At 42.1% G+C, this 23,281-nt stretch overlaps 2 protein-coding genes across 5 annotated transcripts in view; one reads left to right on the plus strand and one right to left on the minus strand.

The window, feature by feature from the left end:
* Rwdd2b (RWD domain containing 2B) overlaps positions 1 to 3,409 on the minus strand; it is a 7,041-nt gene extending 3,632 nt beyond the window's left edge. Inside the window, exons 1-2 of one of the 2 annotated variants that reach the window (XM_055614976.1) lie at positions 3,290 to 3,409; positions 617 to 736 (exon numbers count right to left, since the gene is read on the minus strand). The gene's annotated coding sequence lies outside the window, so the exon portion shown is untranslated. The remainder of the gene's footprint in view (positions 1 to 616; positions 737 to 3,289) is intronic. The other variant, XM_055614977.1, reaches the window with a different exon arrangement.
* Positions 3,398 to 23,281, plus strand: part of Usp16 (ubiquitin specific peptidase 16) — a 39,562-nt gene continuing 19,678 nt past the window's right edge. Inside the window, exons 1-5 of one of the 3 annotated variants that reach the window (XM_055614972.1) lie at positions 3,398 to 3,524; positions 9,487 to 9,796; positions 15,626 to 15,727; positions 19,196 to 19,371; positions 22,388 to 22,491. In XM_055614972.1, the coding sequence (XP_055470947.1) occupies positions 15,667 to 15,727; positions 19,196 to 19,371; positions 22,388 to 22,491 (341 nt within the window). In that variant the 5' untranslated portion in view covers positions 3,398 to 3,524; positions 9,487 to 9,796; positions 15,626 to 15,666. Of the gene's footprint in view, positions 3,525 to 9,486; positions 9,797 to 15,625; positions 15,728 to 17,073; positions 17,138 to 19,195; positions 19,372 to 22,387; positions 22,492 to 23,281 lie in introns of those variants that run through there. The other 2 variants (XM_055614973.1, XM_055614974.1) reach the window with 2 other exon arrangements.

The following is a 23,281-nucleotide window of genomic DNA, read 5'->3' on the forward strand; positions in this document are numbered from 1 at the left end:
AAAGAAAGAAAGAAAGAAAGAAAGAAAGAAAGAAAGAAAGAAAGAAAGAAAGAAAGAAGGAATTTAAGAAACTAGTTTAAAAGCTAAACCTGTTGGTGTACACCTGTAATCCCAGTAGAGCCAGGTGGATCTTCATGAGTTCAAGGCCAGCCTGGTCTCCAAAGAAAAAAAGAAGAAGAAGTAGAAGAAAAGCAAGAAAAAAAGAAACTAGTTTAAGAAATGTTTGTTGTTGTTGTTGCTGAAACTTGCTTCAGCCATTAGCATAGCAAAATTGTAGCCATTTTGATTTAGTCTCCATTTTGATTATCAGGTGAGATTAAGTTCAAGTTTTCAGGGTCTGCCTTCCAATGATTACTTCTCTATGCTTTCATTTCTCAAACTTTGTAAACTTTGTTTCTAGGACACTGTAAAGTCCCCCAACTGCAGAAGCAAAATCAAATTAAAGGTCAGTTAGACACCCTTTGTCTAGCTAGTTAAAGTGCTATAATGCTGCCCACCCCTTACTACCTGGTTGTTACCTAGTAGCGGCTTGTTACTTACACCTGGTTACAGTTTTGCTACCTGTTTGTTACTTAGTTGCAGTTTTTCTTATAAAAAGCCCGATTTAGGTACAGACCAGCATCAGTTAGGCTCCCAAATCCTTTCTGTGACCCTGATCTTGATCAGTCTGGAACAGGACTTCAATAAACCATCAATATCTCACTGAGATTAGTATCTGAGTGTGGCAATTCTTGGACTACAACAATGAAAAAAAAACAAATGTTATAAATTCATTAAAATATACATTGTTATTAATGTTCATGAAATAGCTGCTTTAAGACAGAAAAACAGAAAAAAATAGTAAAGAGAACAATAAAGTATCATTATTATAATTATTAGTGTTACTATCTTATAGAGTTTGGGATCAAAGACAGGGTCTGGAGCAGTGATATTTTTGGTACCTGATCACATATGCATGATCATGTAAAAAAAAAAAAAAAGTAAAAAAAGAAATGTACCAAATAGCTAACAGTTGGCTCAACAAGGTTGAGAGAAGACTTCCACTTCCTATTTATACCCTTCAGACATACAAAAGATGCCTTCCCATATGGCTTCTATGAAAAGCAAGTAAGAAAGTGTAGTTACCCAGGCAGTGGTGGCACACACTTTTAATCCCAGCACTCGGGATGCAGAGGCAGGTAGGTCTCTGAGTTCAAGGCCAGCCTGGTCTACAGAGTGAGTTCTGGGATAGCCAACGCTACACAGAGAAACCCTGTCAAGACGCTGTGGCCAGTGTTTAAAAGGATGGATGAGTTATCAGGAAGATGTAGCACAAGCCTTTAACTACAGTACTTTGGAGGCAGTGATAGGGACAATCTCAAAATCACTGAGATTGTCTGGGTCTAAATAGTGAGATTATGTGTCAAAAGTAAAATGAAATAAACAAATAAAAATTTTAAAAAATTATTCCTGTCTGTTGCAGGATATATAACCCCAGGGCTGTGAACTGTAAAAACCTGTTTCGAGTTGTAGAGTAGCTCAGCTCTAGCACACACCTTTAACCCAAGAGCTAAATAAAGTTAACCATAAGTCAAGAGGCGAATCAAGTAACCAGCTGACAGGGATTAAACAGAAAGGGGGGCAGGGACATTTAGAGAAAGGCATGTAAGATGGTGTAGAGAAGAAGGAACTTTTGGCTTTTGGTTTTTGTCTGTTTCCTTTTGAGTAGAAGGGCTTTTTCTTTCTGAGACAATGGCTGAGTAGGAAGATCAACTAGGTGCTTTCTCTATCTCTCTGAGCTGGTAGGTTTTCACCCCAATATATGGCTCCTGAGTCATTATTGGTAAAATCAAACACTTGGGATTTTGGTTTTTAAAACAATACTGTCAACAAAGTTATTTGAGTTTCTGCTATGATTTTCACTGATCATTAATTCAGAAAATGCTCCAAACACTTATGTGTGCCAGGCATTGTACTTGACACTTAGAATATAATGTTGAATAAAAGGAACAAATATCTCTGCTCTCGCAGAGGTTTAATTTAGTGAGAAGAGTTCTTGACATTAAAAAAAAAAAACGGTTGTAAAGTGCTTAGTGAATAACTATGGTGAAGACTCTAGACACAGCAAGAATAATGAGCAACCATTGGCCAAGGGATGTGAGACTATGTAGGGTTATGAGGAAAGGCAACTTTCTTGGTTGTCAACTTGACTATATCTGGCTGGAATCAACTAGAATGCAAGCTGCTGTGCACTTCTGTGAGAAAATTTATTATTATTATTTTTTTGAGATAGGGTTTCTCTGTGTATCTGTTCTGGTCTTGCTTTGTAGACCAGGCTAGCCTTAAACTCACAAAGAGTCACCTACTCGAGTGCTGGGATTACAGGCATACAGCTCTGAGCCAGGGGGAAGGATTTTGTTGATCACATTATTTTTAAGTGGTAAAACACCCTAAGTGTGGGGAAACAAATAAACAGATGGGAAAGGAGGAAACTGTTCTTGGTCTGCTTGCCTCACTGGCAATTCATCTACTCTGTTCCCACTGCCTTCTTTTGATGATATTAGAGATACCTTCTTTGGGCTCCTGGACTTTTCCAGCACCTGACTGGCACTGCTGACACAGAAAGCCTTGAAGACTGAGCAACTATTGAATTCTCATCCTCTTCAGTGTGAGACAACCATGGTGGACTACCTGGGTCATACTGTGTAAGCCTGTCTAACAAATCATCACTTCTAGGCAAGGAGTGTAACAGCATGTTCAGAAAACAGCAGTCAAGGGTGTGTTAGACCAGCTGGCTAAACAGAAAGTACGCTGGGGACAGTAAAAGAGCACAGAACCTTGGATTCCATCCTCACTGACACAGAAAGCCACTGCAGGAATTTAACTCATGAAGGGATCTCTACCCACTGCTATGAAGAAGCAGGGAGACCTGGTTTTCCCAGGGAGATGATTTTCCTTTTTGAGAAAGGGTCTTCCTTGCTAGCCTAGAGCTCGCTATACAAACCAGGATGGCCTAGAACTCACAGAGAACCAACCCCCCACACCTGCTAGCCCTGCCTTTATCTCTCTAGCGCTGCGACCCCGTGGAATTATTTAGTAAGGAGCTAGACCAAAGCTCAGGTACCCACGTGTAAACGCGGGCACAGTGACAACTGACTGGGTGGCTGTGGACTGTGGGCGGGGCCAGGAACCACCGAAGAATGTTCTGACCAATGGGCGGAAGTGTTGCTTCCACCACCGCCCGTTCGGTCCGCTCGAGGAAAGATGCTCTTAGTTCCGCTTAGCATGAACGCTCCAACGCCACACTCACCAGAGCCGAGGTTCCCGCACTGCCGACACCCCGCGGCTGGATGCACACAGCTCAGGTCTCACCCAGCGAGAGAAGAACGGGAACGGTGCGACCTTTGAATTCTTCCTGAGGGAAGGAGGCTAACGCCTGCGGACAGGCGCCTGCGCGTGAGGATGCAAGTCCCGGAAGCAGGAAGCTCCTCACTTACGGCTTAGCTTGACATCTGGAACAGCAAAGGGATACTTTGACCCTCCAGGTGCTTCTGGTCCTGTTTTTTGTTTGTTTGTTTGTTTGTTTGTTTGGTTGGTTGGTTGGTTGGTTTTGGTTTTCAGGTGTTTCTTCTCTGTGCATCCTTGACTGTCCTGCACTGGCTTTCTAGACCAGGCTGGCCTGGAACTCACAGAGACACGCATGCCTCTGCCACCCCGAGTGCTGGGTCGCCACCGCGCCCAGTTCTGTTCCTGGCTTTTATTCTTAACACTTCACCATCCCGGACTCACTGTCTTCCTGTCCGCTGGGGCTGTGGGAGTGTCAGAGGACCAGCAAGGAATGTCAGCCAGCAAGCTTCAAAACAAATAAATCTTTATCTATCAGCGGGGGCAGAAACATTCAATAGCTTGCATACGGTATAGACATGACGGGTCTATACATGACGCGTCCCTGCCCCAACGACTATTTTTTTCTGAAGCTAAGCAAACTTTACTGAAGCAATGTAACTTCAGCAAACAGAACTTGGTGTGTACTACGGGGCTATCTGGGGGCTATCTGTGGTCACATCTCAAGACATGGATGCTTTTCTAGAAAAAGGGAAAATTCTGGGCCTAAAAAGTGTTTAGTAGTTGAATTTTGACTACTGTTATGGGTTCAAAAATAGCCACATACTGACCACTGGAACACCAGACTCACACTGGTGGAAGTTTATTGAAAGCTGAACAAAGTCAGGGCCATAATCTGGGCTCATGAGCCAAACTTTGACGCCAGTCTGTTTCTAAGGCAGGTTTTTATACGAAAAGCAACCAGGTAACCAGGTATAGGAAGCGAGGGGGGGGGGGGGGGGGCATTACATCATTTTGACTAGCTAAACATAATGCATCTAGGTAGCTTGACAAAGCCCTTCAAGCTGATTTGCTGGGATTTAGGGTAGGGGAGCTTTGGGGGCTATCCATGTTTCTGGAACATAGTAAGGAACATAAGATGTTGCGGTTGTAACTCTTGACAGAGCATACATGTATCTTTAACTCAAGCAGAACATGCATTTATCATCTATTTTATGCTAAGTAGCAAGTATTTAACTATTGAATTGTTTCCTGATCTCAAGCACCTAGGGCCTGAGAACTTGAACTTAATTTCACCTTATAATCAAAATGGAGACTTGGAGACAAAATGGCTTCTGATATGCTAAAGGGGACAACAGATGTTAACAGAGGAGCTACAGTTATGCTAAGAACTAAGGTGGAGGGGCTATAGAGTTTAAGCAGGTTAAGCAGGTTACAACACTGCTAGAAGCAAAATTGACATAAAATCTGTTTTCTTATTCCTATCTAACAAACCTTTCCTAAGTGAGAAAAAAGCTCAGAATCTCCAAGACAAGGCAAACTTTACTCTTGATCAAAAGGGAGCTCTTAGAAGAAGGAACACACAGACAGGAAGTGCATTTGTTTTTTTTTTGTTGTTGTTGGCTGGTTAATGAGATTTTATCAAGGTTTATCAAGGGTTTCTCTGTGTTACCCTTGCTCTCCTGGAACTTGCTCTGTAGATAAGACTGGCCTTGAATTCTTCCTCTGCCTCCAATACTCCCCACCACACCCCAGATTTAGTAAAGTCTGAATACATTTTGGATTGTCCCTAGTGAAAAGATGTAACTGCTATCTGATATGAAATGCTGTTTCACTCCCTGCAAAGCAGGGCAGATTTTCCTATGGCAAAAGTTATGTAAGACCTGGGGTCTCACAGCTCAGGAGTTTAAGATCGCACCCTTCCCAGAAACTTCCTCAGACCAAGACTTGTTGCAAAAGCAAGAGGTTTATTAACCATTGTGCAATGGGGTCACCCCTGCTGGTCAGCAAAGAGTGGCACCAGGAGACAAAGGCCTTTAGGTTTTTAAAAGAAAAATTGCGGGAAATTTGAAGTTGCAGTTTTGGCAATTTAGGATTGGATGAAGAAGCTATAAAGTAAGATAATTGGTTAGTCTTAGGTGCTCAAGCTTGGCCAGTCCTGCCAAGTGTGGATGCAGCTGCAATTTAAGGTGGGGATGGTTAGCTCATCCTTGAAGATTAGAGGCTGCAGACTTTTGGCTGGAGGTCAAAAGCTACTCAGAAGAAATCTGGGTTGGTTGCTAAGAAACACTATCTTGAAGGCTAGGGTCTGGTCGTTCTTTTTTGCTGAGTGAAGGTCATTGCTTGCTTGCTTTTTTTTCTATCTGTCCTCACGGATAGGGTCACATTTCTCCATTCTCTGGAAAGGTACTAAGAGGCTTTAGCTTAACCTGAACCTAAAATTCAAAACTATAGGCTTTAGAAGACATACAGGTTACAAAGTTAGTCTAACCCTTTCAGTTACTGTTCTCAAATGATATGGTGAAGCAGCCTGGCTCCATCTTAGCTTAAAATCCATCTTATACTAAAGACAAACTAAGCTCATTCTGTTTGTGATTAAATTTCTGTTTCTCAATGATTGAGATGCCCCACCTGTAACCTTAAATACAAGTGGTTCTATACTGTTGGTTTCTGGAAATGGCAACCTTGTCCATGCTTCAAAACTATCCTGCAACCCTACCTGTATTTCAAAAGGTTATTTGGACCACCTATTACTATCTTGTTATGACCTTTTGTTATGACCAACTTGCAACCTTGTCTCTGTTTCAGGAGGTTGCTATGACTAATTTGTTGTGCTTATGTTCTGCTTCTGTAACTCCCCTCCCCCCATTTGTCTGCAAATCCCCCATTTGGAAACTCTCTACCCCTGAGCTATAAAAACCTTGCCTTCCTCAGTCTAATGCCGACCTCTCTCGAACCCCATTTTAGTGGGAGGCAGTTTGTGTACACGAATAAAAAAGCTTGCTGTGATTATTTGCTTGCTGTGATTAATTTGTGCATGAAGATTTGGCTTGGTGGTCTTTCCCCTCCTGTTTTTTGGGATTAACAGATAATGTTTAAAAAAAAAAAACAAAAAACAAACAAACAAACAAACAAAAAAAACTGATCTAAAGGGGTGTGGAGATATGGCTCTTTTAAAGGACCTGAGTTCAATTTCCAATACCCACATGGCAGCTCACAACTGTCTGTAATGCCAATTGCAAGGGATCTGACCTTCACACTAATGCACCTAAAATAAAATTTAAAAATTATTTTAAAAAAAAGATCTAAAAAAAAAAAAAAAATCTAGGTGTTAGGTCCAAAGAAAACTCCAATTCCTCAAACTCCAAAAGGCAGAAATGAGCTGAATTTGGGCTATTTCTTGTAGTTAAATAAAAGCCACATTCCTCAGGAACTTGTTAAGCTATTTCTCTACTACCAAAAGGAGTTCATTTCCCTTACCTTAGGCAGAAGGGACCTATAGCTACCCTTGATGCTTATTAGCATGTCAAAGCTCATGCTGGCCACCAGGCTCCCTCAGTATCACAAGTACCTGTTACATTCCCTAGCCCCCAGCTACTCATTTTCTTTATAACCCTGCTATTCTTGGATATTCTAATTCTGTGTGTGTGTGCTCCTGCTTCTCTCAGTTTTCTCTACTCTCTATCCCTTCCTATTGCTCCCTCACTCAAAGATAGCCCTGGCCATGCCCAATTTGCTGTCCATTTTCAGTCTTTCTCTCTTCTGAACTCTTCCAGATGCCTCTGGCTGTTCTCTCTCGTGTATTTACAATTAAAAATCTTCCCCTTATGCCTTGCATGCCTGTAGTCCCAGCACTCAGGGAGGCAGAGGCAGGTGGATCTCAGAGTTTGAGGCCAGCCTGGGCTACAAAGTAAGTCCAGGAGAGCCAAGGCTACACAGGGAAACCCTGTCTTGAGAAACCAAAACCAAATCAAAATAAAACTTCCCCTTTGTGTGGAGCCATAGAATGGCTGTTTGACTCCTGCCTGCTTGGAATCTATGATGCAAATTGTGCCTTGCATGGTACAGTGATTTTCCATCCCTGGACCGCAGGTGCTGCTTTGGGCTTTGTGGAGGTTTGCTCAGCCCTTTAGATTTGGCAAGGTATAGTATGAGAACTTGCCTCCCGCTTTGAGAATTTCCTTGAGCATGTCCTGCTTTGCGATTTTCACTGAAACTAGTTCCTCCCCCCAATTGCCCATTCTTACTCTTTATAAGCTGTAACCTAAAGAACAATAAACCAAGACTTGATCAGAATTTTGTCTTGTGTCCATTCTTCACGTCTCTTGTCCCACCACATTCTCACCCCCTCTCTTAGGGTCTCATTCGACTGACCTGTGGGACAGGTCACCCCTTAACCATAGCATAGAGCAGTCATGTCATCAGTTTATACACTAGAAACCATCATGCATATTTCATCATATCAGCTTTGTCACAGCTTATGAAAAATAAATTGCAAAATAAGACAGGTCTCTCAAAATACAAGAGCATGTACAACACTAGACTTTAATGTTTGTTTCTTTTGAGCTAAAAATGAAATGTCTATCTTAAATTTATATTTGCTTTGTTTTGATGACTGCACACATCTGTGTTATTCATATGCTATTATGGTCACTCCAGAAAATTCCAACATTTTCCTTCTTAGTTCCTATACTTCTCCAAGAGGTACTTACTACTGCTCCCCAGACACACATTTTATGTGCTCTAGAACTTAAGATGGTTCAAATCAAACAGCGAGTGTCTTTGTTTTCTTTCAGTATATTTTAATGTATATCTCTATTAATGTTGATATTTCCTTCAAGATAGTTTACATTTACTTAATTTTTGAGTGTGTATGTGCATAACATGTATGTGTACCATGGCCTGCGTGTGGAAGTCAGAACACAAATTGGAAGACTTGTTTCTCTACTTAGTTTTTGTTGTTGTTATTGTTTTTGTCATCATCTTCCCCCAGGCAGGATTTCTCTGCCTAATAGGCCTGGCTCTCCGGGACTCACTCTGTACATAGACCAGGCTGGCCTCAAACTCACAGAGTTCTCTGCCTCCTGAATGCTGGGATTAAAGACTGTCTTTCTCCTTAGCTTTAAACTCAGGTCACCTGGTGTCAGAGCAAGCTCTGCAGCCCTCTGAGCCATCTCGGGGGCCCCAACATCATACTGTAATGATGCATCAATGTTGGCTTGCTGAGTAGTGTTCTGGTGATAAAACAATCTTTTCTTCCTATTTTGTTTTTAAATGGTGCTGTAGATCCAATCCAGGACCTGGTGCATGCTGACCAGGTGCTCTCCCCCTCAGCCACAACCCTAGTCATTTCCTATTTTTTGTTTCCAATATTTTGGCTACATGATTTTTCTTACACAGCACTTTCTTTCTAATGAATACGTTTCCTCAATACTTAAGCACTTAGTATGCTCTAGACACTTCTAGATATTAGAATTATAGACAAATATGTATATCCTTCTCCATATATGTGTGTATGTAGACACACACGTCTGTATATATCCTCCATTCATACATGGAAACATGTAAGTAAATGTCTCAAAATGGTGGTTAAGTGGCAGAGATGTAAAATAAGATGAGAGTGCCCCAGCGACCATGTTAGTTGGGCTGCTTAGCTTGTATCTGAGCATGGTAAGGCACCAACCACAGAAAATTAAGGGACAGAACAAGGCAAAGGAAGCAGGCAAATACAATGATGGGGAAAGGGGAGAGGGACTTGTCATTGGGTCTTAAAAGTACTGAGCTTTAAATTCTCTTCCCCTGCCTGGGCACAGTGGTGCACGCCTTTAATCCTGGTAGTCAGGTAGTTCTTTTATTGTGCTGCTTACTTCTGCCTGTTCTGCTACTGACATCCATATGTAATTTTTTTCTGTGATTACGGTCTCTATTGAGATCGTTTTTCGTGTTACAAAAAGCTTGGCAGAAAGTGTGTACCTACTGTTTTCCATCAACCAACTGTAAACGTTCAAGAGTTTACACAGTAACATTTTCCTTTAACTCCTGTCAGTTTTGGCAGGGTCAACAAGGTGAACGCCAAGGTTGGAAGAATGATTATTCACTTTTATAAGTGGATAGGGCAGAATTAGGGAAAAATGAGAGACATTTATAAATTGCTCTCTGCAGAAAGAACGTAGTTACGAGAGGTGACCATCCAGGACATTTCGAGCCTTAGACCACCGCCTGACAACCACTCTCCAGGAGGATTTGAGTAACTCCACAGGTGACGCTGGAGCCTTGAAAGTTGGCCGAACGCGCACGCGCAGCCCCAGGCGTCGGGGACTCCAGCCTAGGCCGGGCCATTTCCCACAATGCCGCGTCCCGGAAGGGTAACTGGTTCGGCGGCGTCGCTCGCTAGTCGTCACCAGGAGGAAGCGGAGCTGGCGGCCGGCTCCGGGCCCGTCGCGGGAGGCAGTTATGGGCTCCGTCGTTCCGGGTGAGTGAGTACCGGCCGCTGCCGCCGCCGCCTCGCTGGCTGGGAGTGCTGACAGCCCCGGGAGGCGGCCGGTAACCCGGAGCCCCGGGCTGGGGGACGTGGCGCGGAGCAGTTGGGTGGGGGCCGGCTGGCGTCCGGAAGGTGGCCGGGTGGCTGCGTGCGAGCTCCGGGGAGCTCCCGCCGACACCATGTGGTTTGTAAGCGCGGCTGGCTCAGTCATGCCTGGGTGACAGTCTACTCCCAAACTTGAAAGCCAGGTTTTAGACCTGCGGACGGGTTTTCCACACGCCGGTGTGCTGGCATCGCTTAGGCAGAGGAAGACCGGGAGGGCAGAAAGGAAAGCAGTCGGCTTAATAAAAAAGCTGACAACATATGCGAGCAATAGTTGGTCGAGCGAGTAGTTGGCCGGTTCTTACCTAAAAACTCCGAAAATGCCTGGCAGAGTATTAATGCTTTATGGCGCCCTTTCCCACGACTCACCAGTTGTCTTCATAGCTGTCAGAATTTTATTGTAGCTTCTTTCAGTAGCAAAGACTGACTTCTCAGGTCCACTGCTTGCCCTAATTAAAAATTTGTCTTTCAAGTTTTCCTTTGCCGTCTCAAAGGAAACTGCAGTACTTAAACCAGATTTTCTAGTGCTGTCTTCACAGCTGCAGGCTTTTGATTAAATTATTTGCTGCCTTTTTAATTGTCACCTGAAGTTATGTCCTTTCGTCCGTCCGTCTATCTGTCTGTCTGGTACTATTTATCATCTGTCTATCTGGTACTGTGCTTGGTTTTTCAGGACAGGGTTTCTCTGTGTAGTCTTGGCTGGCCTGAACTACCTTTGTAGACCAGGCTGTCCTCTAACTCACAGAGATCCACCTCCTTTTGCTTCGCCAAGGGGCTGGACTAAAAGTGTGAGCCACTATGCCCAGATTCTGGTACTTTTTTTGGTTTTTCGAAACAGGGTTTCTCTGTGTATACTTGGCTATCCTGTACTTGCATTATAGACCAGGCTGGCCTCGAACTCACATAGATCCTCCTCCCTCTGCCTCCCTGAGTACTGGGATCACCACACCTGAAGCCAGCACACCTGAAGCCACCACACCTGAAACCACAACACCTGGCTTCTGGAACTATTCTTATCTGTTTTGTATTATTCTTATCTGCCTATCTATCTATCTATCTATCTATCTATCTATCTATCTATCTATCTATGTATGTCTGGAACTTGTCTTATCTGTTTTGAGACAGTTTCCACTCTATAACTCTTACTGGCCTGTAACTTTCTAACTGATTTGCCATAGGAGTTTTTCTTGAGGACCTATTGTGTACTTACAGTAGGCAACATAGACGTTCTGCCTAGAACCAGTTCTTCTAAAATTTCAGATTACATAGAGCAAAAATAGCATGTTCAGATTATGGATTTGAAAGGCAATTTACTGCAGTAGAGAGACAGGTAAAGGAGAGTGCATCATTCTTTCTTCTTTTATCATTTTCAAGACAAGGTCTCTCTGTGTAACCTTGGCTGTCCTGGAACTCCCTCTGTAGACCAGGCTGGCCATGAACTCATAGAGATCTGCTTGCCTCTGCCTTCTGGTTGCTGGGAAAGGCTGGGAATAAAGCGGTGCTCTACCACCGCTCTGCTATGGCATGTTTTCTTAAAGCTTCATTGAAGCCCAGTGAGTTGGAGGGCAGCCTGGACTACACAGAAAACCTTGAAAAACAAAAACAAACAAACAATTAAATTAAAAAGTATGGCAGTTTAAATAGATTTGGCCTCTATAGACTGTGTTTGAATACTTGGCCCACAGGGAGTGTCAGGATTAGGTGTGGCCTTCTTGGAGGAACTGTGTCACTATGGGGGTGTGTTTTGAGGTTTCCTATGTTCATGCTCCACCCAGTGTGGAATGAGAGCCTCTTCTAGGGTGCCTTCAGATCAAGATGTAGAAGTATCAGCTCCTGCTCCAGCACCATATCTGCCTGCATTTTCCCATGTTTCTTGCCATGATGATAATGGATGGACTAAACCTCTGAATCAGCCTGCCCCAAGTAAATATTCTCCTTTATAGAGTTGCCTTAGTTTTGGGGTCTCTAAACAACAATGAAACCCTGACTAAGACAGAAGTTGGTACCAAGGACTGCGGTATTGCTGTGATAGACCTGGGTTTTGGGTTTGGGTTGGTGGTGGTTGCTGTTGTTTTTCTGTTTTGTTTTGTTTTGTTTTTTAGGAATGTGGATTTGAGGTGTTTGGATTAGAAAAGCAGTGGTATGCTTTGTGTGGGCCTTAATGGGCCATACTAGTAGAAACATGGTACTGGGATGATTTGAACAAGAATTTTAGTATATTCCCTAGAGTTCGTTCTTGGTGAAAATGTTTTGGTGAAGAATGTGGCTGCTTTTTGCCCTTGTTCGAAGACTCTGTGATAGGTCTCCAATGATGAAATGAGCTAGTTCAAGCCAAATTAAAGTTAAAAGCAAGTTTATTGGGGGCATCCCTCAGGTAGGTTTACCAGTCCCAAGGAGCAGGGCCAGGGAAGTCACCCTTGCAGACAGGGAGAGAGAAGAGGGGCAAGAAGAAAGAATGTGCTCACACAGAGAGAGAGAGAGTGAGTAATAGGGAAGAGGGAGAGAGAGAGAACCAAAATGTCGGGATTATATAGTGAAGAGCCTCTGGGGGAAAGGAAGCTCAGCTCCTGGGCTAGAAATTTCAGGGTAGAGGATGGGGAATGCCAGCCATGCCCTGTAACAGGTAGGGACTGAGGGATGCTGGGAGAACTTGAAGGCAAAGTTCACTTTGGTATGTTAAATAGGCACCTCAAAGGCTTGTCCCAGGTCTGAATCCCAACATCCCAGCCCTTTGGTGATAGTCATGACTACTTCCTGCTGACATTGGGGATTCATTATTGGAGATCCAAAAGCTGGAATGTTGGCCAGGTTCAGGAAGAGCATGTTGCTGTTCAAGGTCTACAGGTCCATCTGGGAAGATGGGTGTGAAGGCCCAGTTGAAGCAGTTTGTGAGGCTGGACCAGAGCACCTATGGGTAGCCACTTTGGAGCTGTCCTGGATACAGGTTTAGAGGAAACACCTGGCCTTGGCAGAATACTGGAACAGATATAAATGTTACAGGCAGAAAATAAAGTTAGACCCTCAAACACTTTTTTAGATAACTTAAGCTTTCATATCCTCAGGCCTTACATAAACTTTTACACTTTTTTGTATACAATTATTCATGAGACACAGGTGGTTGATTACTGGGAGCAGTCACTGTAAAGTGAGTATCTTTAGATAAAGGAAATAGTAAAAAGTTACTTTCATTAGTCTAGTCTTCAAACCCATCAGAGACCTGAGGAAAATAAATTGTAATGTAAATAGCCTATGTCTCAATTACAATGGCGGAGACTAGGCCATAGTCTACTACCTCGACAGAGAAGTTAAATAACTATTATAAAAAAAAACAAAACAAAACAAAAAACTGTAGCTTAATATAGATTATCGTGCTGGCAGCCCTTAGTTAAGATGGCAGTGAAGCCATATTTCTTTCCTATAACAGAAATGGCTGCCAGCCATATGCCTGCCTGTAATCAATATGGCTGTGAAACATGACTTTACCTTCTTTATCCTATGGTTAGGATGGTGACCAGATACCAGATACATGTTTATATCCCAGAATGGAATCATACCACATGGCTTAACATGATCTAAGCACAGAATTTCAGTTACTAACCCTGAGTTGTGAATTTTAAATTAATCTTTTGTTATAAGTTTAAAACCAAATGTTGCAGATTACATGGATTTTAAAGAGCATACTATAAATCCTTATATAAGAGTTAAGAGCATAATCTTTGTGTATGTGAGAGAGCAGAGTACAAAGAAATCAGTGATAAAAGAGTGGAGAAGTAGAACTTTAAGTGTAGAGCACAGCAAGTGTAGATATGTTTGGGAATCATTTGTCCAAGTAAATTTGGAAATTAGGGGTGTCAATTTATAATAAAATGAGTCCATGAAGGAACAGAGGGTGTTTAGCTTAGTACAGGCCAGCTGCAGGTAACCAGGAGGTAGAAAGAGCATATGGCCCACGTGGGTGAGCTGAGAGCCAGAGCTATGTGGAGGACAGAACTGGCTAAAGAATAGAAGTCTAGAATTTGTAATTGAATTCACACAGACAGATGATCTGTATACCTTAGGAGGGTCAGATCAGCAGTTTGGCAGGAAAAGATATGTTGTACTGAAGGAGGGTGTGGGATGAGAGCTCAGTCTCCCCTCCCCGCAAAAAATCTAGACGTAGGGAGTTTAGACTGAAGTTGTCTGTGCGAGATCTTAGACAAACCGGTTTGGATAAATTTGCTGCAAACGCCCTAGGGTGTCTGAAAATCGAGGCTTAGCCCCGGAGGAGTCCATTTTCTCAGCCTTTGCTGAAAACCCAAAGACTCAGGGCAGCATCCCTCTCTGGGGGTCCCACTCAGGGGTGGGGTAGCTTCAAGTCGATGTTTATCTTTGAATCTGAAAACTCCCCATGGAACAAAGACTGTCTTTGTTCCAGAACGGACAGGCTAGCCGTGGTGCAGCCAGGGACCCAGAATATATACCAGGTACTCTCATAGGCAGTGGCTGGAAACAGATTGCTCACCTAGTCTAAAGTAAAAGTCGGTCATGTCAAGTGGAGAGAAGTGGAGAGAAAGATAGGGGAAAGGAGTGCTGTCCTGTCCTCCCTTCCCCCCAATCCTCCATCTCTCTAGTCCCCTAAATGATATGGAAGCAGCCAGGTCAACTGGGGACTCAGCGCCTCTCAGTCTTGGCGCCAGACTATAGGTATTCTTCTGTGATGAAATGAGCCAATTCAAATTAAAGTATAAAGGCAGGTTTATTGGGGTCAGCTTTTGGCAGGTCCATTGGTCCTGGGAATGGATCCAGGGAAGTAAGTAGCCAGGCAGATAGGGAGACAGACAAGGTGAGGAGGAAGAAAAAGTATGGACAGGCAGAGAGAGAGACTGAGAGAGCTGACTGAGGCTGGATTATGTAGTGAAGCCCTGGAGAGAAGGAACCTCAGCCCCTGGGCTAGAAGGTTCAGGGTAGAGGGCTGGGTATGCCAGCCATGCCCTGTAACAGGTAAGGACTGAAGGATGCTGGGAGAACCTGGAGGCTTTGGTATGTTAAATAGGCACTTCAGCTACCTGTCCCTGGTCTGAATCCCAATAGTCTGCCTGGGGTGGGTTTTGATTAATTGCATTGACAAAGGAAATCTCAAAAAAGCCTAGACTCTGTCCTGTGGTTCACTCTTATGAAGAACTTTAAGCATAGCAATCTTAGAAAGGAAAAATACAAACCAAGCATGGTGGCACATGCTTGTGATCCCAGCATCCAGGTAGATCTCTGAGTCCAAGGCCAGCCTGGTCTACAGAGCAAACCCAAGACTGCCAAAGCTACACAGAGAAACCCTGTCAGAAAGAAAGAAAAAAAGGAAGGAAGGAAGGAAGGAAGGAAGGAAGGAAGGAAGGAAGGAAGGAAAGAAAGAAAGAAAGAAAAGGAAAAATACAAAATACAGGGTTCCAGGATTACAGGGGCATGAGGAAGTAGAATGGAGCTAAATCCTGTGTTCAAGTATATTAAGTAGAATTAGTGGAGTGGTGACCTCGAGCAAGATACACCCAATAATTCAGTTGCTTTGTGTAGGAGGATAGTTCAAGGCCAGTGGTGTTTTGAGTTGTAAAGTACAATGGACATGCAAAGCATTGAATGTGGCTTTGTTGAATTTTTATCTTCTAAACTATATAAATCATTTATTTCTTTCATTTTTTTTGTTTGTTTTTTTGTTTTTGGTCAAGCCAAGTTTATCTTGTTTTCTAGATTGTAATTTTGTGTCAGTGAGAAATCCATAAAGTGCCAACATGGGAAAGAAACGAACAAAAGGGAAAAGTGTTCCAGTTAAGGCTTCCTCTGAATCTACAGGTATATTTTACCAATTGTTATTGAATCCTGTTACTATACTAAATGAATAACTCCTGGTAAATTTATTTCTATGTGTACCCGTGCTTGTATGTATTCCTGCACTGTGTGCATGCAGTGCCTCTCAAAGGCCAGAAGAGGGCATCATATCCCCTGTAACTGGAGTTGCGGATGGTTATGAGCCACCACATAGGCCCTGGGACTTGAACTTCTCTGGAAGAGCAGTCAGTGCTCTTAACTGCTGAACCATCTCTCCAGTCCCCTAAAGGATATGCAAGCAGTGTATGTGTAATCGGGGTTTACTATGTATTTTATTATCTGTGCGGTTGTTTGCCTGCGTGTGTGTCTGTGCACCGTGTGTGCAGTGCCTGTGGAGGCCGGAAGAGGGGGCAGCCCAGCCTCTGGGATTGCAGATGGTGGTGCTTGTTGGCTGCCATGTGGGTGTTGGGGTTGCAAGCACAGGTCCTTTGGAAGAGCAGCAGGTGCTCTGAAACACTGAGCTGTTTTTCCAAACCTATTTGTTTATTTTTTTCTAGTAATTTATTTTTATTTTATTTGTATTGGTATTTTACATGCATGTGTCTATGTGAGGGTGTCAGAGTCCCCAGAACTGGAGTCACAGACAATTATGAACTGCCTTGTCCGTGCTGGAAATTGAATCAAGCTCCTTTTGAAGTGTAGCGAGTGCCCCCATCTATTTATTTATTTATTTATTTATTTATTTATTTATTTATTTATTTATTTATTCATTCATTCATTTATTTATTTATTTATTTTAAGTTTTAGTTTTATGTGTATAAGTCTTCTGACTGTCAGTATGCAGTATGTAGCACGTCTGGGCAGAGCCTGTGGAGGCTAAAAGAGAAAATTGGAGCCACTGAAACTGGAATTAGTGAACATGGTTGTGGCTGAACCATATCTCCAGTGCTTTTAAGACAGGGTTTCTCTATCTGGCTGGCCTTGAACTTACAGAAGTCAGCCTGCATTTGCCTCCTAAGAGCTAAGATTAAGGCGTGCACAACCACACGCAGCCTAGATTTTATTATTGTATATGTGTGAAGTATATGTGTGTTGAGGGGAAGTAGTGCCTGTTGCAGTAGTGTGAATGTGGGGGTCAGAGGACAACTTTCAGGAGTAATTTCTCTCCAGCCAGTGTGGGTTTTTGGGATCAACCTTAGGTCATCAGTTTGGCCCTATTGTAATATTTGTCTATGTGTCATTTGCCTTCTACATTCATCTTTTTAAATTGTTTTACGTGTAATGGGCATTTTGCCAACATGTGTGTTTTTTGTTTTTGTTTTTTTTTTAACCACATGTCTGCTTGGTGCATTGGGAGGCTAGAAGAGAGCTTTGGATTTCCTGGAATTGGATTTACACACAGTTGTGAGCTGTTCCGTGGGTGCTGGGTCCTCTGCAAGTATATTTCACTGTTGCTGAGCCATCTCTCCAGCCTTACATTCACTTTGATACCTTATTGATATAAAGGATCATGACTGCATATGCTAAATATCATGTTTTCAGAATGATGTTTAATTTTTGTAGTGAGGAGTTGAATACCTGTTAGTGTTAGGCATTGAAGCAATTGCTCTACTGTTATAAATGTAGAAATCTTTTTACCTCTTAGTGTGGTCAGTAGAACAATAATGGTCCTGATAGCACAACAAAATGCTTGTTTTCCTGAACCTTTACTGGACAGTAGCAATTGTAAAACTCTTTGCTCATTTGATGTTTTAAAGGATAGTTCTTTCCCCCTCCCTTGTAATCTGATTCTTTACTGGGATGTAGTGCTTTTTCTGCATGACTTTATTTATGTTAACTTCTTAATTCCTGTTCATTGGACAAGAAGCCAGTTGTGCCGTTTGATTAGTTTCTAAGACTAGTTTCCACCAAACAACTCAAATTCTTCACAATGTCTCCAATACCCTTTAATTACTTTTCCCCAGTCTGATTTCCAGTTGCAATTATGGCTGTCATTTTTTGTACATTATATGACTTCATCATTTAAGGAGATAGCATACATTTTTACACACTTTTATATGGGAATTGGTCTTTTGGATTTGCTCTATCTATCTATCTATCTATCTATCTATCTATCTATCAATCTATCATATATCTATTTATTTATTTATTTATTTGAGACAGGGTCTATATATATATATATTTATTTTATTTTATTTATTTATTTTTTTTCTGGCTTGGAATCCCATGTGTAGACTAGGGTGGCCTGAACCTACCAGAAATCTTACTTGCCTATGCCTCCTAAATGCTGGGATGAAAAGGTGTGTACCACCAACCTGGGTGCCTTTCACTATTTGAGGACATGGTTTTCAGTATGAGTTTTGAAGTAAAATAAGACTTGACTCCAAATTCTGGCATAGTCATTCAGTAGTTATTTGCTTTTATATACTAATTTTTGTTTTCTCATTTGTCATTAGGAATAATAGTATCTTCCTTCTAGGTAATTATAAGGATTAAATGAGATGAATACATATACAACAGGTTATAGGATGTATTTAATCAATAGCAAAGACTTTGATTACTGCAAATATCTTTCAGTACTTCATCTCTTGAACTTTTTGTGTCATTAGACTTTTTTCTAAGGGATAGACAATTTGAGAAATTCTTATTTATCGCCTTAGTTTCTGTTCCTGATGGCATGTGAACTGCTTAAGAAAGAAGAGGAGTGACTTGGTCACTTTTAGGTTTTCTGGGCCAGCATCATGTTGGGCCTGTAGTAGGTGTGTTACTGAATGAGTGAAGAACCTCTTTCCTGTCCTTCAGAGATCAAAAAAAGACATACGACTAAAGTCTTTACTTTAATGAAAATACCCAGGTAAAAATAAAATTTCTGTCCTTGAGAGATGGCTCACAAAGTTAAGAGTGTTTGCTGTGCAGTCATAAGTCCTGGAGTTTGGTTTGCAGAACCCACATAGCCCAGGTTTTCTACAAATGCTCTAAGGGATCAGCACTCTCTTGGTCTCTGGGCTTGGTCTGCATGCACACACCCCTGTACGCATTCACACACTTACACAGAAATAAAAATAAATCTTAAAAAAAAAATGAATTTCATATTTGTGAAAATTCTTTCTCAGAAGAGTTTGGGTATAGCTTAGTGGTAGTGTTAGTCCAGCGTGTGAGGCCACAGCCTTTCCCTGCTACCACAAAGAAAAAAAGGAAATTGGAAAGTGATGCTCATCCTACTGACTGTGGTTGTTCACTTGGGACCGGTATTTCTGAGGGCAGAGAGGGTGTTTTTGAGGGCATAAAGACAGAGCCCTACCCTGCCACAACCACACACAGGCATCCTTCTTAAACAGTCTTGTAATTTCAAATGTTAGACAGAATGATGAGTGTTCTGATAGTCTGAAAGCTCATTAGTAAATTTAATGTTGAAATTTGGATACATTTCAATATTAGCAATAAAAATCTAAATTTAATCTTATGTTGCTTTTCTTTTTCTTTTTTCAATAGAACCAATGTGCAGACACCTTAGAAAAGGGTTGGAACAAGGTAATTTGAAAAAAGCTTTAGTGAATGTGGAATGGAATATCTGCCAAGACTGTAAGACTGACAACAAGGTAAAAGATAAACCTGAGGAAGAAGCAGAAGACCCTTCAGTTTGGCTGTGTCTTAAATGTGGCCACCAGGTATGCTTAGACTTTAATAAGTGTGAGATTTTAGGAAGCTCTGAGTTTGCTTTGGTAGGTCTTATGTAAAAACAGTTTGGCTGGCTAATGTCAGTGCTCTGGCCATCTGATTCTGAGACTAAAACCTTTTTGTTTGTTGGTGTTTTGGGAGGGCTCCCTAAGGTACCATGGTTGTAACAGTGAGGGAATAGTGATAGGCAGGGGGCAGAGGGGCATGAAGAGACAGTTGCAGCAGAGCGGTAGTGAACCGCAGGCTGACTCTGGGGCTTGGGATGTGCCCCGAATGGAGGAAGGCTAGAGCTTTGTGCCTGTGCAGCACAGGCCTTGCTCCTGGAGGGAAGCTGTGGCCTTCAGCAAGGCAGCCAGCTCCCTTTCGCTGAGGATGATTCTGGGGATGGGTGGACTGGGCTCCTGTCCTATCAAGTTGTATTTCAGTCAGCTGGAGGAAGGAGTACCGTGGTCTTGGAATCTGACTGGAGCATCTCATTGTCTACTATGTATCATCAGCCCCCTGATATGGTCAAAGTACTAAATAAAGCTCAGGCCCTTGGTCACCATTAAATGGTGGCATGTTTATTTTATCTGTCTGTCTGTCTTCTTTCTATTTTGAGACAGGGACTCAATATATAGCTCTTGCTCACTATACAGATCAGACTTGGCCTTGAACGCATAGAGTTCTGCCAGCCTCAGCCTCTTCAGTGCTGGGATTAATGTTACCTTGCCCAACTCGTGGGCAAGTCTATGTCAGGAACTGGACTCCTAGTCAGTCTTACCATGCAACTACAAGATGAGACAGACAGCCAATTTTTGCTCCATTTAAAAAAAAAAAGATTTATTTGTTGTTTTTTATTTATACAGTATTCTACCTGCATGTGAGCCATCAGGCCAGAAGAGGGCACCAGATCTCATTATAGATGGTTGTGAGCCACCATGTGGTTGCTGGGAATTGAACTCAGGACCTCTGGAAGAGCAGCCAGTACTCTTAACCTCTGAGACATCTCTCCAGCCCTTGCTCCATTTTTTAAAAATAAATATTTTAAGCTTTATTTTTAATTATGTGTGTTGTGTATGTCTGTGGTGGATATGTGCATCTTAGTGCAGGTGTTCATGGAAGCCAGAAGAGGCTGGCACATCCCTTGGAACTGGGGTTACAGGTGGTTGTGAGCCACCTGGTGTGTGTGTGTTCTGGGACTGAACTGGATGAGGGGTATGCAGTCTTTGAGGCTGAACTATCTCTCTCTCTCTTTTTGTTTTGTTTTTAAAATTTTATTTTATTTTTATTAATAACAGTTTATTCACTTTGTATCCCAGCTGTAGCCCCCTCCTCTCCCCTTCCAATCCCACCCTCCCTCCCTTTTCTTCTCCTGTGCCCCTCCCCCAGTCCACTGATGGGGGGGCCTTCTCCCCTTCCATCTGACCCTACTCTATCAGGTCTCATCAGAACTGGCTTCTTTGCCTTCTGTGGCCTGGTAAGGCTGCTCCCCCATCAGGTAGAGGTAATCAAAGAGCCAGCACATTAGTTCATGTCAGAGACGGTCCCTGTTCCTATTACTGGGGAACTCTCTTGGACACTGAGCTGCCATGGGCTACATCTGTGCAGGGGTTCTAGGTTATCTCCATGCATGGTCCTTGGTTGGAGTATCAGTCTCACAAAAGACCCCTGTGCCCAGATTTTTTGGTTCTGTTGCTCTCCTTGTGAGCCTGAACCATCTCTTAAGCTCATCCCATTATTGTTTAAAAGTTGAAATTGTATAGAAATAATTACAGATTTAAAGGTAATTATAGTCCTAAAAATTGACACACATACTCTTAGACATTTTGTTTAGTTTCTCCCATTGATAATATTTTATAAAATTGATGCAATATCATAGCTAAAATTTTGGCATTGATATAATTCATCAACTTAGATTTTCAGTCTTAGTCCTAGGTGTGTGTATGGGGGGAGTTTCTGTGTGGTATACCATTCTTTTACTTGTGTAGATTTATGTATCCACAGTTAAAATACAAATAGTTTTAGGATCATGTAGATGTGTTGTATTCCCCTTTCTAGTCCCACTGGCACCCTCTCAGCATACCAAAGTTCTAGAAATTTTGTATGGGGATGATGTGGTTTTTCCTCATAAGGGGATAAGCTTATGCTGCTAGGCAAGGTAGCTTTTAAAGCAAAGTCTATGGATGAGTTTGTTCGGGTGGCAGTGATGGTAAAGGTTTCCAAGATTAACGAAATAACATTAACTGACTTCTATAGCTGTGAAAGTACTGAGTACATTTTAGTCAAAGAGAAAAACATGAGCATTAACTGATAAGGAGAGTTGTGGGTAGGGCTTGTTTAGCACTTTAAGAGAACAACTCATACTGTTTTTAGTTGAACAGTACATAAAAAGACCATCATTTTTAGGAATATTAAGCTGAAAATATGTATATGATAGAAGAAGCTTAAGAGAACCTTTTCAGGGGTTGTTATAGAGTCTGAAGGAGATCTGATGTAGGTTTGATTGTAATGTGTGGGTGTATGGTGGGGACAGAACCAGGGCCTTGTTACACAAGGCAAATGTTCTACCATTGTGTGGATGTGTTTTCATGGACACTGGAAAGTACAAATAGTTGAAAAGGAAGAGTAATTTTAGTGCCAAAATGCCCTTTTTTCTTGAATATTCTCAGTTGCCTATGGATATTTAAGTTAAAAAGAAAACCCAGACACAGCAGAGGCTACATTTTTTTTTTTTTTTTACGTCTTTATTTTGTGTGAATATGTGTGTGCATGAGTTAGGGATGGATCATGCCCAGGTGTGCTAGAAGAGGTTAGAAGACAGCTGGAAGGAATATGTTCTCTCCACTAGGTTCTTGGAAAACCAAAATCAGGTTTTACCTGTTGAACCATCCTCACTAGCCCTCAACACATTATTTTTGAAATTGTAAAAATGACAAAATTCTTGAGGTCCGTGTATGTTCACGATGGGTTATAAACTAATCTGGTGAGTTTTTGGCTTTGAGGCTTATGATTATGACTCCCTAGGGCTGTGGCAGAGATTCTCAGGAGCAGCATGCCTTGAAGCACTACACGACACCAAGATCTGAGCCTCACTATCTGGTGCTTAGTTTGGACAACTGGAGTGTCTGGTGAGTTTCAACTCCTGTGCCTATTGACTAGGGATTATCTGAAGTACTAGAGAAATAAACTATTAAAAAGTAAACTTGTACTGGCTTGTCACTTAGCACTGCACAGCAGAAAAACAAGTTCCTTGAAGACAGGGATCATCACCTCTTTGTTTCTTTTTCTTGTGGTGGTGTTTTTAGTGTAAAGATAGGGACACCAAGTACAAATTTCAAATAAGTGAGAATATAGTAAAAGGATATAGTAAAATTTCTACAAAATTATTACTTCATTATGTTGTCTCCTAAATTATAACATTAACTTTTTTGTTTCATTAAAGACTGCTTTTACAGTAGCATTTGTTGAATATCATCTGTCACCTGTAACATTTGTTAATTTTGTTGGCATAGGTCTGTAGTTTAAATGATGTATACAAAAGACTCTGTAGTGCATGCACATGCTGTACATGCAGAGGCCAAATGGTGTCTTCCTATGTTGCTCACCACCTTACAGCGTCAAGACAGTCTCTCGCTGAAGGGGAAGGTTGTTGAGTTTTTGTTTGTTTGTTTGTTTGGTTGGTTGGTTTAGCTAGCCAGGGGACTCCACTGTACAATATTAAAATTACAGGCGAGTGTAGACATATGGGGAGTCAAACCCAGATCATCATGTTGTGTAGCAAGTGCTCTTATGCACTGAGCCATATCCCAGGCCAGAACAGACTTAATGGATGAAGTGTCACTCAGCTGTGGAGCACATGGCTAGCATGCATGAGACCTGTGTTCCATTCCTAGAACATCATATGGGGAAGAAATGACA

This window comes from Psammomys obesus, unplaced genomic scaffold, assembly GCF_907164565.1.
Source record: "Psammomys obesus unplaced genomic scaffold, mPsaObe1.curated_primary_1811, whole genome shotgun sequence".
Lineage (NCBI taxonomy): Eukaryota > Metazoa > Chordata > Mammalia > Rodentia > Muridae > Psammomys > Psammomys obesus.